We start from the raw sequence: 16,971 nt of genomic DNA on the forward strand, positions 1-16,971 counted from the left end.
CTGCTGTAAGAGGACCGCTTCGACCCGGTCGATGAGGCATTGACCTCGCCGATGAACGGTAGATCTGGATTAGGGTGGACCAGGATCAGAGCGGTTTGAAAGGCCTGCTTGACCTTATGGAAGGCTTCAGATGCTGCTGGAGTCAAGGACAGAGACTTGGGCCGGCCTTTGAGAGCTGAGGTCAGAGGAGAAATGAGAAGGCAGTAGTTATTGATGAACCGTCGGTAGAAATTGCCGAATCCGAGAAAGCATTGAAGTTCTTTGATGGTTGTTGGTTGAGGCCAGTTCTGGATGGTATCCACCTTCCTCTGGTCAATTTGGATGCCTTGATGGTTGATGTAGCCTAGGAAGTGGACAGAGGTGGTATGGAACTCGCATTTCTCAAGTTTGAGGTAGAGTTGATGTTGGTGAAGTTTCTCTAGCACCTGCGTCACGTGGAGGCGATGTTCGACCAGGTTCCAGTAGTAGATGAGAATCTCATCTACATAGACCACAACGAAGCGATGAAGGAATATCCAGAATACCTTATTCATATACCCTTGGAACACTGCGGGTGAGTAGGTCAATTGCACAGTCCCATGGCCGATGTGGTGGTAACTGGGTTGCTAACCGTTTACTGAAGACATCCTGGAATGCCCGGTATTCAGGAGGGACCTCCACCTGGTGATCCACCTCTGGACTCTCGATGGAGGTGGAGTTGATGGAGAATGAAGGTTGATTCGGAGTTGTGGATGAAGGAGAAGGAGATCTAGATGGTTTCTGGACAGAAGAGAGACAGGATTGGAAGCAGGCATCACCCCACTGCAGGATTTCGCCGGTGTCCCAGTTAACGTGAGGCTGGTGTTGTGACATCCACGGTTGTCCCCGTATGAAATCAGCAGTGGATTCTTCCAGCACCATGAGCATGATTTCCTCGACATGAAGACATCCGATGCGGAGCGTCAGAGTGGGTGAGAAGTGCCTGATTCGACCACGACCCAGAGGTTTTCCCTGAATAGTGTGAATACTTAGATCTTGAGAGCAGCATTTGCGGTGGACATTCAGTTTTTGGAGAAGCTGGGTCGAGATGAGGTTCCCAGAGGAAACGGAGTCAATTGGGGCTTGTGCTGAGACACAAACGTGGGAGGTTAGGACATGTACTGTAGTACGAGATAGATTATATATTTGAGGTGGGAGTTGAATGGTACTCACCGCCGGGCGTGGTGGTCGAACAGGGCAGACGGTGATTATGTGACCTTATCTCCCACAGTACAGGCAGAGTTGATTGAAGATTCTCCGTTGACGCTCCACATGGGTCAGGTGGTATGAGTCTACTTCCATTGGTTCAGGTACTGGAAAGGCAACAGATGGTGCTGAGGACGGAGGAGATGCAGCGTGATTCGAAAGAGAACAGGCAGTGAGGCGTTGAGCAATACGGATAGTTTTTTGGATAAAGTTTTCTAGACCCATAGCGTCGTCATACACAACCATTAAGTGACAGATGTCGGGATTGAGTCCCTGACGGAAGGCTGTGAGTAGTGCTGTTTCATTCCATCCGCTTGTGGTCGCTAGGGTGCGAAACTGGACAGCGTAATCGCTGACAGAATTCTTGGCTTGATGCAGATGGAACAACTGGTCATGAACGGAGAGATTTGAAGCGGTTTGACCAAAAACTTCCTTGAAATGGTTGAAGAATGCTGACAGGGAGTTGATTACTGAGGCATTGGATTGCCACAATGACTGAGCCCACAGTAGCGTGCGTCCGGATAACAAGGATATGATAAAGGCCACTCTGGCGCGATAGTTGCTGAACTGATGAGTGTGCATCTTAAAATAGAGAGAACACTGTAACAGGAATCCGCTGCATTCCTCCGCCTCACTGGTGAATGTCGCAGGTCGGGCCATGGGACTGGCAGAGGCAGCGGGTGAAAGTTGTTAAAGTGACTGGCGTGCTGCGTTGATGACATCGATGGGAATGGTAGGTGGGTTATAAGATGAAGATGGTTGCAGGGATAACCAAACTGCATTCACCAGATCTGCAAACGGGTCGATCGGGCGACTCGTTGCGGTCTCCTTGGGGATCTGCATTTGGTCTGGTCTTCTGTCACGGTACAGAAGGAAGCAGACAGGTGAAATGGTATATAAGATAGTATTTTATTGAGCAGAGGCAGGGAGAAAAATTAGCAGATGAAACTGGTGAGTATATCGAGGAGAATCTGGACTGAGACTGAGAACTTAGCTGGATGGAAATGAAGATGACTGTTAGCAGGACGCGGAACAGGACACGGCAGGTAGTTGATGGATGACAGAGGACAGAAGACTGATGACTGGCAATCGGGGATCTCAGGAAGAAGTTCAGGTAGGTAATCTACTGGAGTGTAGAGAAGTCTGTACATCTAGTAGCGACGAGACCAAGGAAGTGAAGGGGAAGTGTCATTTTATAATGAGAGTGGTTGATGATGTGCATGTGCGGTGAATCAGAATTCCGGGGAAGTGAACGAGTGGGAGGAGCGTGCTGATTAGGTGACTGTGTGACACCATCAGTCCTCACTTCATACTTTATTACACTTTATTTTGGGCGCGGGAAGGGGCATTTTTACTGTTTGATAAATTTAAGTAGCACAGCACTGCATAACGGTTCATGTACTTGTCGTCTCCTAATCAGTTTCATGTTTAAGATCATTCCGATTGAAACAAAAGGTGTGCATGTAAACATAGCCAATGAAACTCTGGCAAAAACTAACTAAAAACGTGACATTACTTTAATAGTCAACAAATCAAATTTATTTGACATTAATACAAAGTTCACTTTTTAAAAGAGGCATTTTATTTTTCTTCATATTGATTATCTGCAAGTAAAAAAATTTTTTTTGAATGTAGATAACCAACTTTTTTACATTTTGAAGTACACTACAAGTGCAGATATCTACTCTATTCTATCTGCCATTGGTTGGACAAACACAAAGACCCGCCCCCAAGCTCACACTATTGATTGAATCAGTGTTGCTGTTAAGCTAGTCAGAATGCACATACAAACAGATAAATCTTTGATAGTGCCACAGATTCAGTGCTTACACTTTTAGGGGAATCAGGCTATTAATTAATTGCCTTTTCATATTAAGTTGGTATAAAGTGTTTTGACAAAAAAAAAGTGTGCCGACATTTTATATGTACAATTTTACAATAAAATTGACATTTAAGCATTCAAGATGTTAATTTGCAAAGAAACTTGTATTTTGTTGGATGAAAGGATGAAAAGAAACATTTGATAAGTTCTATAACGGTGCCTGCAGACATCAAGCTTTACAGTGTATCCTGTTGCCTGGGGGTTGAAATAGAGAGTGAAAGAGAGATGGAGAGGTATTCTGGGAAAGGTTACCATCAAAGATTCATACACTTGTCTCTTTTGAAGAGCTGTCTTTGAAAAAGATAGTGAGATGTCTGTTCTCTTCACCTGAATGGACACAACCCCCTCCAGGGATAATGGCAAATAACTACCAGTACACAAATCACAAAATGTAGGCAGGTTAAAAAGTCTTCCAAAATATTAGCATATTAAGGAGAATCTGAATCATGCATTCAAAGATATTATGATTAATGTGTTTTTAAAAGTGTGCCAATACATTCATACTATTTTTATGAAAGAATAACATATAATGACTCAAAAAATGTCATGTGGTGTAACTATCAAGTAAAAAGTAATAATCTATTTTGATTAGAGCGTCGACAATAATGATTAATTATTTTCAAAAATAATTTATATATTTAAGGTACAAATATCATGAATATTAATTCATAAATATCATTATGTTTTTAGAGAGTCGCACCACATGACATTTGGTAACACTTGAGGATAATGTTCCTTCATTAATAAATAACTAGGAACAAATGAGTAACACAATGTAAACATTCTAGTACAGCTACTATTAACGAACAACAGATTTTTAACTTTCAGTATACTTTTTTATAACTTTCAGTAGAATGCCGTAGTTGACTGTTAGCTAATCATTTTTGCATACCTCCCAGAGAACTACTAAGAACTATGCAGGTTCATAATTAATGTGGATAATGCATAATGTATAATTAATTTTAAAGTTAAGATCATGGTAACCTACTAGTAATAGCTAAAGTATTACCAAATCCTTCAGAAGGAATTACTAATTATTTGGAACAGTATTCTAAAGTGAAAAACATGATAACTTCCTAATGACTGAAGTCATTGTACGCTTTTGAGGTTTTTAAGGTTTGGGATAGTAATTGCTTCTGACGGATTTGGTTAAAACTTGAGTCATTACTTGTGGGTTACCATGATCTTCACTTTAAAATACTGTTCAATTGGCCAGTAATTTCCCTAGAAGGATGTAGTAACATGTGAATCATTACTAATGGGTTAACATGATTTTGACTTTAGAATACTGTTCTAATTGGCCAATAATTATTTTAGAAGGATGTAGTAACATGAGTCATTACTATCCAAAACCTTACAAAAACGTCAAAATCTTAAAAGTCTTTCAGTCATTATTAGGGAGGAATCATGCTTTTCACTTTAGAATACTGTTCCAAATAATTAGTAATTCTTTCAGAAGGATTTGGTAATACTTAAATCATTACTAGTACATTACCATGATCTTTACTTTACAATTAATTATACATTGTGCTTTACTCTCATCATAAACCTGTATAGTAGTTTGGTTGCATTTTACAGTACATGCACTTATGTGTACTTACAGTGTAGTTACCTAAGAAAGTACTGGTTAATATAAGGTTACCTCATGGGTTAAGGTTAGGTTTAGGGGTAGGTTCAGGGTTAGTACCTGGTTATTACCCAGTTATTGTGATTACTATAATAATTACATAGTATGTCAAGGTGAATACGTGTGTATTTTTACATAAAGTGTAGTTCTACCTCATGTTGGCCTACATTAAATTACGTTTTCATACACATTGAAACGTATAAAATTGACATATTGACAGCACTAAAATGTAAATTATTTACGTATGAACAACTTTACCGACGTACAAATTTGTACTTATTCCTATTTTTCATATTAAAATCGTGGCATTAGGCTAATGTTTTGACTCTATTGCATTCAATTGTCATATCAATGACAATGAAAGACACAAACGGCATTTTCTCAGCAGACTGGCAATAGAATCATTAAATACACCATACACAACATAAATTCACAAAATACATCAATTTTATTTCCTCGCTGAAATCCAATTCTTTAGAATCCATACGTTTTTGTGAGGAACCGATTTAAATTCAGTGCTTTATCCAGTGATCTTCATCTCCATTCTTAGCAGTGACCTTAAATGTCAAATCCCGTCAAATCCGCTCGTTATGAATAATTTAAATTCAAGAACTTCACACTCAAGAAGTGTTATGACATGTTTTATGGCAGTGATATCAAACGTCCATTGGCTCTTGCCTGCTTCATCAAAGATAGTGACATGCTGTTTTGATGTACATTTAAAATTGGGAAATGCGCGCCTTCACGGAGTGAAGCCGGATTAACATTTTCATGGATAAATAATTTAAAGGCCCCCTGTGGTGAAAATCAAGCTTTTGATATTGTTTATTATGTCTATATGTTTTTTTAAAATATGTTTGAAGACAAACCATGTACAAATTCATAAGTCAAAATCATTGCTGAGTATTTTCTCCTTAAAACTGCAGTAAACCAAAGACAGTCTCAAAACCGCGGTTTGAAATCGCTGGTGTTTCTGATGTCACAAACTACCTTGTAACCAATCACGTCAACATTTGATCATCAACAAGTGGATCTCTGAGCTGGTGTGAGTGTGTGGAGACGGGGCTAATTTGCATATACATAGAACCGAGTATACTAAATGAGGCAAGTAAATTCTGTTCTGTACCTCATACAAAACTATTATATAGCACCAGAGAGGACTGTGACTGCAACACATCGTTGTCAGGATACAGGCACGGAGACAGAGGTAAGTTCACCCAAACACAGTTTTATTTAAAGTGACTCAAGTGCAAAGGTGAGTATTCAAAGTTCAGGTGCAGATTCGGTGAAGCGCACAACGTGCGGGGCAGATTCCAGGTGAGCAGGTCCTCTTCAGGTTAGTTTATGTCAAGCAATCCCAGTTCAGTAATACTTGTCTTTTCTCTTAGGGGGCTTTCACACTGGCAGTTTAGTTCGGAACGGGGCACGGTTCGCATGAAAAATCGCTAATGTGAACCCTGTCATGGGACCCGGGTGCGCACTGGGGTACCGAACCCGAGACTACCTGGAGGAGGTGGTCTGAGTTCGGTTGCTCCCGAACCGTGCTGCGATTCGCGTGTATGTGAAAACTACACGGACTCGGGTGCGCACTTGTTCAGGAAGTAAAGTATCCTGCGCATGCGTTTTAGTCGATTATGATGTATTTAGTTAAATAAAACACACGTAAGGGATGAAGATTTACCCTGGATACGAGCAAGAGTGAGTCTGCAGTGTATTCGCGCATAGTGCGTGCAATCAGGGCAACAAATTAATGGAAATCCACTGTCTCCTCAAAAGAGTCCATTTGCAAGCAGCGGAAAAACAGCTTATGCGAAACACACACACACACACAGTTAACCTGGGTTGTTTACTCAGCTATGAATAATGGCACCAAATTAATAAAAAACACAATATATTGACCCGCGTCGTGTTTTCTATCATGCGCCGTGCACGTTTGCAATGACGTAAGATGCACGCAAACGCACCAGAGTTCGATAGAATCAAGTTGAGTGTGAAACCAGACCAACGCTGCGGGGGGCGCCGGGAACAAACGCGCTCGGGCTCGGACCGCAGCAAACGAGCCCAGTGGAAAAGCCCCCTAACAGATGCAGTCACGAGCAAGTAAACTCAGCGTGAACACAGGGAACTCAGGTGAATACCGGATCTCGGGAAACATGGATTCAGGCAGGCTTTCTGGAAACAGTGGAACAAGGATACAGAGGTTAGTAATTCACAGGTGAGTATATGTTACTTCGCGGGTACTGGGTGCATCAGATACTTCGGGAGACGATGGATAATGGTCTTTTCGTGTTGGAGGCTTGACAAAGACTGAGGCTGTGGGAAGTGTTTTTATGGAGGCTTACTGATTGTGAACAGGTGCGGGTGATTATACTCAGGGGCGCCAAAGAGGATTCTGGGGAATGTAGTGCAAAGATAGACGTTGAACCGTGACAGAAACACCCCCCCCCCCCTCCCCTAACACGCATCCTGACGAGGAGCGTGGTTGCACAGGACGGGAAGCCTCCAGGGTGGAGCTGGCAGCTCGTGGGACCAGGGTGGAACAGGCAGTGGGTATGGCCATGGTGGAGCTGTCGGATCTTCGAGGGTCCAGGGCGGAGCTGTCGGACCCTCGGGCGTCCAGGGCGGAGCTGTCGGACCCTCGGGCGTCCAGGGGCGGAGCTGTCGGACCCTCGGGTCAACGGCCTCTGGCGCAGGATCAACGGCCTCTGGCGCTTGCTCGAAGACTAACTCTGGTTCGTAGACTGGGTCTGGCTCGAAGACTGGCTCTGGCGCGAAGACTGGCTTTGCAGGCGTGACGTGAAGATCTGGGCTGGGACGGACCAGCGGCGAATGAAGCTCAGGGCTGGACGGGACCAGCGGTGAAGGAAGCTCTTGGCTGGACGGGACCAGCGGCGAAGGAAGCTCTGGGCTGGACGGGACCAGTGGCGAAGGAAGCTCTGGGCTGGACGGGACCAGCGGCGAAGGAAGCTCTGGGCTGGACGGGACCAGCGGCGAAGGAAGCTCTGGGCTGGACGGGACCAGCAGGGAAGGCTCTCTGCTGGACGGGACCAGCGGGGAAGGCTCTGTGCTGGACGGGACCAGCGGTGAAGGCTCTGTGCTGGACGGGACCAGCGGTGAAGGCTCTGTGCTGGACGGGACCAGCGGTGAAGGCTCTGTGCTGGACGGGACCAGCGGTGAAGGCTCTGTGCTGGACGGGATCAGTGGTGGAAGCTCTGGGCTGAACGGGATCAGCGGTGGAAGCTCTGGGCTGAACGGGATCAGCGGTGGAAGCTCTGGGCTGAACGGGATCAGCAGTGGAAGCTCTGGGCTGAACGGGATCAGCGGTGGAAGCTCTGGGCTGAACGGGATCAGCGGTGGAAGCTCTGGGCTGAACGGGATCAGTGGTGGAAGCTCTGGGCTGAACGGGATCAGCGGTGGAAGCTCTGGGCTGAACGGGATCAGCGGTGGAAGCTCTGTGCTGGACGGGACCAGCGGTGAAGGCTCTGAGCTGGACGGGACCAGCGGTGAAGGCTGTGGGCTGCACGGGATCAGCGGTGGAAGCTCTGGGCTGAACGGGATCAGCGGTAGAAGCTCTGGGCTGAACGGGATCAGCGGTGGAAGCTCTGGGCTGAACGGGATCAGCGGTGGAAGCTCTGTGCTGGACGGGATCAGCGGTGAAGGCTCTGCGGGACGAGACTTTGGCTGGATGGCCCATCTGGAACCACGCAGTGACATCAGCGGGAGATCGGGCTGAACGTGGAGATCGTGCTGGATGTCTCCCACGGTGAATGAGGAACCACACACCCACAGCGTGCGGTCAATGAATTTGATGAGAGGTAGGTTGATATCATCACACAGCAGTATCTGGGCGAGTGGATCGTCTAATCCGCTCGAGAACTGCTGCTGAAGGAAGTCCTCATCCCAGCTCCCATCCTGGTAAAGGTGAAGGTAAACTTTAGCAAACTCCTCCAGAGTACTACCGTTCTGGTCGAAAATAGTGGATTCCGTGGGGTGTGCGGAAGCGCGGTCTTCGGGCTGTGCAGGATTCATAGCAGTTTCGGGTCAAGCCTTCTGTCAGGATACAGACACGGAGACAGAGGTAAGTGAATCCAAACACAGTTTTATTTAATGTGACACAGGTGCAAAGGTGAGTATTCAAAGTTCAGGTGCAGATTCGGTGAAGAGCACAACGTACGGGGCAGATTACAGGTGAGCAGGTCCTCTTCGGGTTAGTTTATGTCAAGCAATCACAGTTCAGTAATACTTTATCTTTTCTCTTACAGATGCAGTCACGAGCAAGTAAACTCAGCGTGAACACAGGGAACTCAGGTGAATACCAGATCTCGGGAAACATGGATTCAGGCAGGCTTTCTGGAAACAGCGGAACAAGGATACAGAGGTTAGTAATTCACAGGTGAGTATATGTTACTTCGCGGGTACTGGGTGCATCAGAGACTTCGGGAGACAATGGATAATGGTCTGTTCCTGTTGGAGGCTTGACAAAGACTGAGGCTGTGGGAAGTGTTTTTATGGAGGCTTACTGATTGTGAACAGGTGCGGGTGATTATACTCAGGGGAGAGTAATTGCAGGTGCGCCAAAGAGGATTCTGGGGAATGTAGTGCAAAGATAGACGGTGAACCGTGACAATCGTCATGTGAAGATCTTTTGGTACCACATTTTCGCAAATAAATAAATTATTGTGATTACACCTGTCTGTCTATTGTGTTTTTACATAACTTTGCCTAGTTTTAAGAAATGGCTATGGATAGGTTAAGGGGTAAGAGTAGATTTAGCGGCTCAAAATATCTTTACTATACTGTTACTAAAATTGTCATTTGCCTACACATCTCTGTCTATTAATACCTACATATTAACAACTGTAAACCAGTAGTTCTTTGTGGTTCTCCGGGAGGAATGAAAAAACAGTAGTTACTTATTAGCTAATGGTGAACTACCACATTCAACTGAGTGCTACCAATTCGTTAATCAGAGTTTCTTATTAGTTACTCAAATGTTTAGAGTTGGGGTACTCGAACTCGAACTTGGACTCGAGTTCAATTTTGAATGAACTCGGACTTGTCACGCACTCGGGTGAATTTGTACTCGGACATGACCTGGACTCTGACATGTTAGACTCAGAAATCTAGACTCCACAAGACAAAATTCAAACTCAAAATACAAGACAAATTACATAAGCTTGATTTTTAATATTGTGTGTCATTACCTGAATCATCCACAACTGTTTTTTTGTTGTTGTTTTTTTTATAATGGTTGTTACAAAACCATTACAACCATTCCCTTGTTTGTCCCGAACAGTTAAACTGCCCATTGGTCTTCACAAAAATCCTCCAGCTCCTGCACATTATTTGCTTTTCCAGCATCTTTTGCATATTTGACTCCTTACTAGCAGTGATTGTATGATTTTGAGATCCATCATTTCACACTGGGACTCAGTGATGCTCAAGAAGGAAACATCCATTAAGAGCAAGGGGTTGTAAATTGGTGTAAATTGTTCCTATTTTGTTTACAAATTAATTCATTCATTTACTGCTCTTCAAATGCTAAATAAAATATTAACATGTAAAAGAAAATAAGAAAAATGTACACATCACCATCAACTTGCTCAAAAGTTTAGCTTTGGCTCTTAATGCATTGTTGCCTTCTTGAGCATTACCTTGAAGATTCTGAAAGATGTACAGTACGTAAATGTATGACTGCTACTATACATTGCAATCCTTTTGTAAAGGTTAAAATATTAATTTAAAAGTTCAGTGTTGAGACTTTTCGCCGGTGTTTGATTGACAGGCGATCTAACCAATCATAATGCAGATATCCGCCATTTTTGTCAAACAAAAAAAACAAAAAACTTGAAAAATGGTGTGTATTGACATCTTTTTGCAGTTCTAATGTTCATTCATGTTTAATTCGTCAAGTCCGACTCGGCCCCCTTTGGACTCGGATTTGGACTCTTGATTGGTAAGGACTTGGATTCGACTCGGACTCGACAAAGGTGGAATCGCACCCAACAATACAAATGTTAATATTGCATTACTCATTTGTTCCTGTGTAGTAAATTCATTAATAAAGGAACAGTATTCTAAAGTGTTACCCTAATTTTTCTTTGTCATAAAAAGGACAAATTATCTGAAATTGTAAAAGACTAACCATGACACACAGTCATGAGGGTCTATTGGGGTCATCTCTGTGATGTCATTTCCTGTTTAATGTTGGTAAAACCACATGATTTTAATTTGGTTTAAAAAAGTTTTTCATATATTAATAAGCTGCAAATATGTATATTAGGCTATTATTATGTATATTATTATGTTTCTTTTGTGTGTGTGTGTGTGTGTGTGTGTGTGTGTGTGTGTGTGTGTGTGTGTGTGTGTGTGTGTGTGTGTGTGTGTGTGTGTGTGTGTGTGTGTGTGTGTGTGTATAGAGAGAGAGAGAGAGAGAAGGGTATAATAGAAAATATTGTAATGTACTGTATTTATGTATTATAAAATCACTTATTTTCATTCTTAATCTATGTTTTTGTTTCAAATATAGTTATCTATTTAAAGCCTCTCAGCCCTGAGTTAGATGTGTGATGTGACAAACATTCCTGTAATGGCCTTGCACATTGCCTTTTAAATGAAGTATTACCAACCAAAGCAAGTTCTGACTAAACAAGAATAGAATGCCGAGGATTTTTGTTGTGATGTGTTAATTGCAGAGCTTTATGCATCGTAAGTGGTTTTGTTTTCAAAGGAGGACGCCAGCGCTCTGTTTTGAGGACCCCTTTTCAGAACATGACGGATAGCACTATTTGCAAACTCTTTGCACCTGCTAAGCTGCAGGGTGTTTGGCCAACCCACCTGCAGAAGGCAAGTAGAATTTTTCTTGACAAAGACTCATGATTACCTAATACATATCACACACACATACAAATTCTAGCCAGGCAGAATGCTACACGATTCCATGCATCAAAGTAAGAGGAAAGGCAAAGCGAATTCTAACTTGTTGCCACCAGTGGGGAAGCATTTCCATCGCCTTGGCAACTTGCCACAGATGTGAGATTATTTGAATATGGGCTGCTGTGAATAAATGGCATCACGGCGCTGGTCCGTCTGTAGTGCGAGACCCATGAATCTACGATAAAGACTATGAGAATAAGGCTCTGCACTGTAGCAAGGCTGGCACACAAAATGAATGAAATGAGTTAGGGTAAATGGTGATTCATTCACTCTACATAAACAAAAACCTCTTCTGGAAAATGCTTGAAAGAAAGATGCCTACAGTAGAATATGTTAATGTTTGTGATTCCATGACCAATAGCCTTTATGAGCAACTGGATTTTGTCATAAACATCAACAACATTCCTGCTCTTTCAGTGCTTCAGTGCGAAGTGAAGTGTTTGATCACTTCACAAGAATTTTGCAAATGAATATTGACTTCATTTTTTCAAATTTGCTGTTCTACTGTTATAAGAGAGATTTTTCAGTTCATTGGCATAGCTTCCATGCTTCCAATCATGTTAATGATAAAAAAAATATATCTATTTTTATGACAACACTTTATAATAGTTGTCAACAGGCCATTACTTTATGTTCAATTATAAATATGTATACTTATGGGCTGTTGAATGCTTGATTCTGATTGGTTAATAAACATTAGCTGTGCAGTTATTTTCCAGTAAACACACAGACACACACGCACACACACGCACACACACACACACACACACACACACACACACACACACACACACACACACACACACACACACGGAAACATACAGAAACTGGGCAATCAGTCATTCTGTCTCTTTATCTCTTTATCTGTGTGAGGGAAACTAAGCCCCAATAAAAACTGCCTTACAAGAGTTTGATGGAAATCTCTTTCCTGAGAACACAGCTCATACTTTCAAGGTAACTCTATACAGTAAGTTTCCATTTGGTAACATTACGTGACTACATTAGTTAACATGAACTAACAATGAAAAATACTTCTAAAGTATTTATTAATCTTAGCATATGTTAATTTCAACATTTACAAATACATTATTAATGAAATAATCTCTGTCAATATTTTAATGGACCTGCACTAACATGAACTAAGAATGAACAGTTTGTATTTGTAGTTAATGCATTAATAAACGTTAATAACATTTAAATAGTTATTATTATCCTATTGTTGTAAAGTGTTAGCAATTTCAGTTAAAATCTGCTTTCCTTATCTAGTTGCCCCTTGATTGAATGGTAAAGTTTAAATGTGTTCACTAGTTTAGTTCAAAGGCTAACATATAATTATAATTCCCATTATGACAACATGCCCCGGTTGTTTAAAAGCATCAAGGCAAACAATGAAATGATGTTTGTTCATTATTAGCGAAGTATTTTTTTGTATCTTTTTCATTATCTCTGTTTTGGGAACACACATACATAAATCCACACGCGGACACACTTACACACCCACACACCCACACACCCACACACACGTTTCACTCAGCAGCCTCTTATGTGCGCTCGAGCCCCTCCGCAGTTACAGGTCGCGCGCTGCTCCATCATCACGGGAGCTCGTGACTGACCGGTTTCTCTTCGCTCAGTGACTGTCAAAGCTCGAGCGGGTGGCGCCTCCCCTTTTCCTCTATATATGACCAGCCTCAACTCCTCCGCTGTCTCACACAGTGCGTTCACACTCAAAGAGGAGATGTGGTCAGGATAGAACTGCTCTTCTTTTCTTGCGTGCACCAAATTGCGTTTTTACACGAAACCTCTTGTTGCGTCCCGCGCGCGTTTGTTGTTTTCGTTCCCCTATCTCGTTTAGCTCTTTGTGGTTTTATTTATTGAAATGAAGGCCAGCGCACCGGTTCGCCCTCACAAGGTTTCTTCTGGCTGCAGTCAGCTCCCCTTGCGTTATCTGACGGAGCGCAGCCGCTGCAAAATGGAAGAGGAGGATCTTTTCTGTCTGCAGTACGACATGAACGACTGCTACAGCCGACTCAAGCGCCTGGTGCCCACTATTCCGCAGGATAAGAAAGTCAGTAAAGTGGAGATCCTCCAGCACGTCATTGACTATATCCTGGACCTGCAGCTGGCGTTGGAGACGCACCCGTCTCTCCTAAAACAGACGAGCCCACCCGCCTCCACACGGACCCCTCTCACACAGATCAACACAGAGCAGGTAAGCAGGACTCGAAACATTCACTTAAAGACTGTGCTGATAATGGTAATAAAGGCACTGATAAAGGCTCAGAAGCCTCATTACGCACGGAAGTGACAATAGTGTGTTTCTAACTGCACCAAACCACACAAGATGCTGTTGACCAGACTGCTGGAGGCCTGTGTTTCCTTGTTCTTTGCTAAAATGTTAAAACAATTTAATGTCTTCTTAGTGTTCAATTTTGTCCATCTATCTAATCTTATTTATAGCCTTCATGTATAATATATATAATCTTAGAGATATGTATGCATAGTGTATTACATCTAAATCTTTGTATGTGTGTGTGTAAATATATGTATATTTATGAGATGTGATCTCCTCTATGATCATTGTAATTTTAATTGACTCCACGTACAATAGCTTTCTGATGGTTATTGTGGCCCTCATGTCACCTCACCATTATCCGCAGTAAGAATGAACACACCTGTTTCCTTTGCTTTCAGAGGACGACGGGTGTCAATAAGGAGGACTCGATTTTGTGTCGCTGAAATGTTGCACACCGGTGAGTACATAAAAGTTCAATATGAAATATTCTCGAAGGGCTCATTTCATGTCTCATGTGTGGTTACGTATAATAATTCTTCCGATACCGATACACTAGGGAATTCTCACCGGGTCTAAAGAAAATCGGTTCTATTCGTAGTCCTGTATTTGGTTTTCCTGAATATACCTTGTATTTATTTTAAAATGACTTCCCTTCATTGTCACACGTTCCTTACTTTTGACATGACGCCGGAATTTATACTAATTATTTCATTACCATTTTTTAAAAACAAAATAATTTACAATTTAGAGTTTTGTTTCAACTCAAATCAATTGCTATTTTGGCACTTTCTTTTTGATGCAGCATAGCACCTGCATTAAAATACACCAAGTATTTTAATCATCCCGCATTAAGACTATTTCAGACAAGCTTGAACACATGAATGCAGCAGTGAGAACAGCCACAAAAATGCTTTTCATTACCCAGAATCCACAGCTAAAGAAAGGGGCTGAGCTGTCAGGATAATTGGGTAACAGACTTCTAATGCAGCTGCAATGGCTATTATTAATAGAGTCATGACAGTAAAAACCTCATAGATGGAAGTTATTACCATAATATTCCTGTTAGTATGAATGCTGTTTTTTGTGACAGCCTGTCTGGACTGTAACTCTGGCAGCCACTCGAACCCAGCTGTACGTTGCGCAATATCTGTCCATCTTGTGGTGGTCTTGCTAACAGGGGGGTTTGTTGGTAGCTTCAGACCGAAGCGTTAGGGACGTTTGGCCCGCAGCTATGTGTTGGAGTGGGTGCATATGTGTGTGTGTGTGTGTGAGTGAGAGGCTAGCGGTCCGGGCCCCGTGTTGCACTGCGCTTGTTGTTTGACCTGGTTTGTTTTGGGTTGTTGATCAAGCATGCCCTCTGTTTTGTCGGTGGCGCCAGTCAGTCTGGAGCACACAGTTCACACACCCCTTCTATTCATTCCTCTCTCACAGGTGTGCACTGAACCCATCCAAAGCCAAGCCCAGCTTCACCAGGGAATCCAACACACACCAGGCCCAATCGCAGGGGAGCAGCACTGAAACTAATAGCTACTTAATCATAATATGTAAACATTTTAACGTCAGCTGTCAAAGATGCGGTGAAGCCAGACAGATTTCTCCTGTGCCCATTCTGTTCTCTCTCAGTGGGGGAAATGCTGAATTTGGACAGAGAATCCACCCACCCCCCATTTCACACTACTGAAATTTTAATTTGAACAAGACACCTCTGATAGAAAAAAAACCCCTGCATCTAATTTTACTAAAACCATCAGACTGTAAAGCTTTATGACTCAAAATGAAAATGTAAACATCTGATATCTATTGTCAGGTGATTTGTGATGAACAGGGATTTCCCTGCTGTTTAATATTGTAAAGAACTACGATAAATAAGTGTTGACTTAAATAATGCTGTACATAACAACGAGGATGTTCTATAAATGTACGTGTAAGAGAATATATGTTCAACCAGCTGATTGTAATTATTCTAAAATATTTTTTATCGAAAATGTTTCGTTCTGTAAATATTGTGTTTTCACATAAGTGTAGTGAATGATTACATGATGTTCTGCTAATAAAGGTCTCACATCATAAACGGATTTGCCTGTGCTCGGTTTTCTGTGCATTAAATTAGCTGTGAGCGCAATTACTAAAAACATACATTCAACTGTTATTGGATTCCTGTGGTAGAAACTGTTTCATTTAAATCAGTTAACATCACTAGAGCGCTGCTTTGCTGGAGGCATAGGATATTATTATATTCCAATTTATAGAATATATTATTTGAAATGAATAAATGAAAACATTTCTAAACAATAACTCACGCATAAGAGAAAGGCATTTACAAAACCCTGTTTTGAATACAAATTGTACACAATTTCTTCAATTTTTGGAATGGCGACTGAGTTTGTTTACTATAAAGGTTGGAAAATAATTTCATAGCATGCATAATTCAGTCCTAATTGTGTGCAGAATATTGTCCTGTTCTACTACTATTCTATTAGGTGAACATCTCAAATTTCTGCTTTATGTGTGATCTTTTGAGAACATTGTCATTTCTAACTCAAATGTGCCTATTCAAGTTAGCCTTTTTTGCCTACGGAAAACTTATTTTTTAAATAGTTTTATACATTGTATAAAGTAGTAACCTGTAATTGTTACGTTAAAGAGCTATTTCTACCTGAATCTAGTTTTAAATGAGTTATGTTGGTGTAACCAAATATATTTCGGTTAATTCAGTAATTTTAAATAGCATTTTTTTTATTGGGCTAAAATCAATTAATTTAGATGAAGCACATTTTTAGGTTACCTGTTTTTTTTTCTTAGCGTAGGTCACTTAAAGTCACACTTTATGTGATTGTATTCAAACTGTAACCACAGTGGATGATATAGATAATGTTTGAGGGAACGAAAAATGTCTTCAAGACACTTCGGCTTATTCTCTCTCTGTCCGGATCTGTTTATTTCTTGCTTGCAAACAAAAAGATTAGAATTTTTTTTCTTGCCCTGTATTTTTTTATCAGACTTCACTTA

The 16,971-nt window shown here is 41.8% G+C and overlaps 1 protein-coding gene across 1 annotated transcript; it reads left to right on the plus strand.

The window, feature by feature from the left end:
• The first annotated feature begins 13,238 nt into the window (after nt 1–13,238).
• id4 (inhibitor of DNA binding 4) lies at nt 13,239–16,033 on the plus strand. The gene is made up of 3 exons (XM_077208274.1): nt 13,239–13,878; nt 14,361–14,419; nt 15,394–16,033. Exons 1-2 carry the CDS (start codon nt 13,546–13,548, stop codon nt 14,403–14,405), a joined length of 378 nt encoding a protein of 125 aa, XP_077064389.1. The 5' UTR covers nt 13,239–13,545; the 3' UTR covers nt 14,406–14,419; nt 15,394–16,033.
• The last annotated feature ends 938 nt before the right edge of the window (nt 16,034–16,971 follow it).

This window comes from Siphateles boraxobius, unplaced genomic scaffold, assembly GCF_051911475.1.
Source record: "Siphateles boraxobius isolate OS27281-9 unplaced genomic scaffold, OSU_SipBor_1 12, whole genome shotgun sequence".
NCBI lineage: Eukaryota > Metazoa > Chordata > Actinopteri > Cypriniformes > Leuciscidae > Siphateles > Siphateles boraxobius.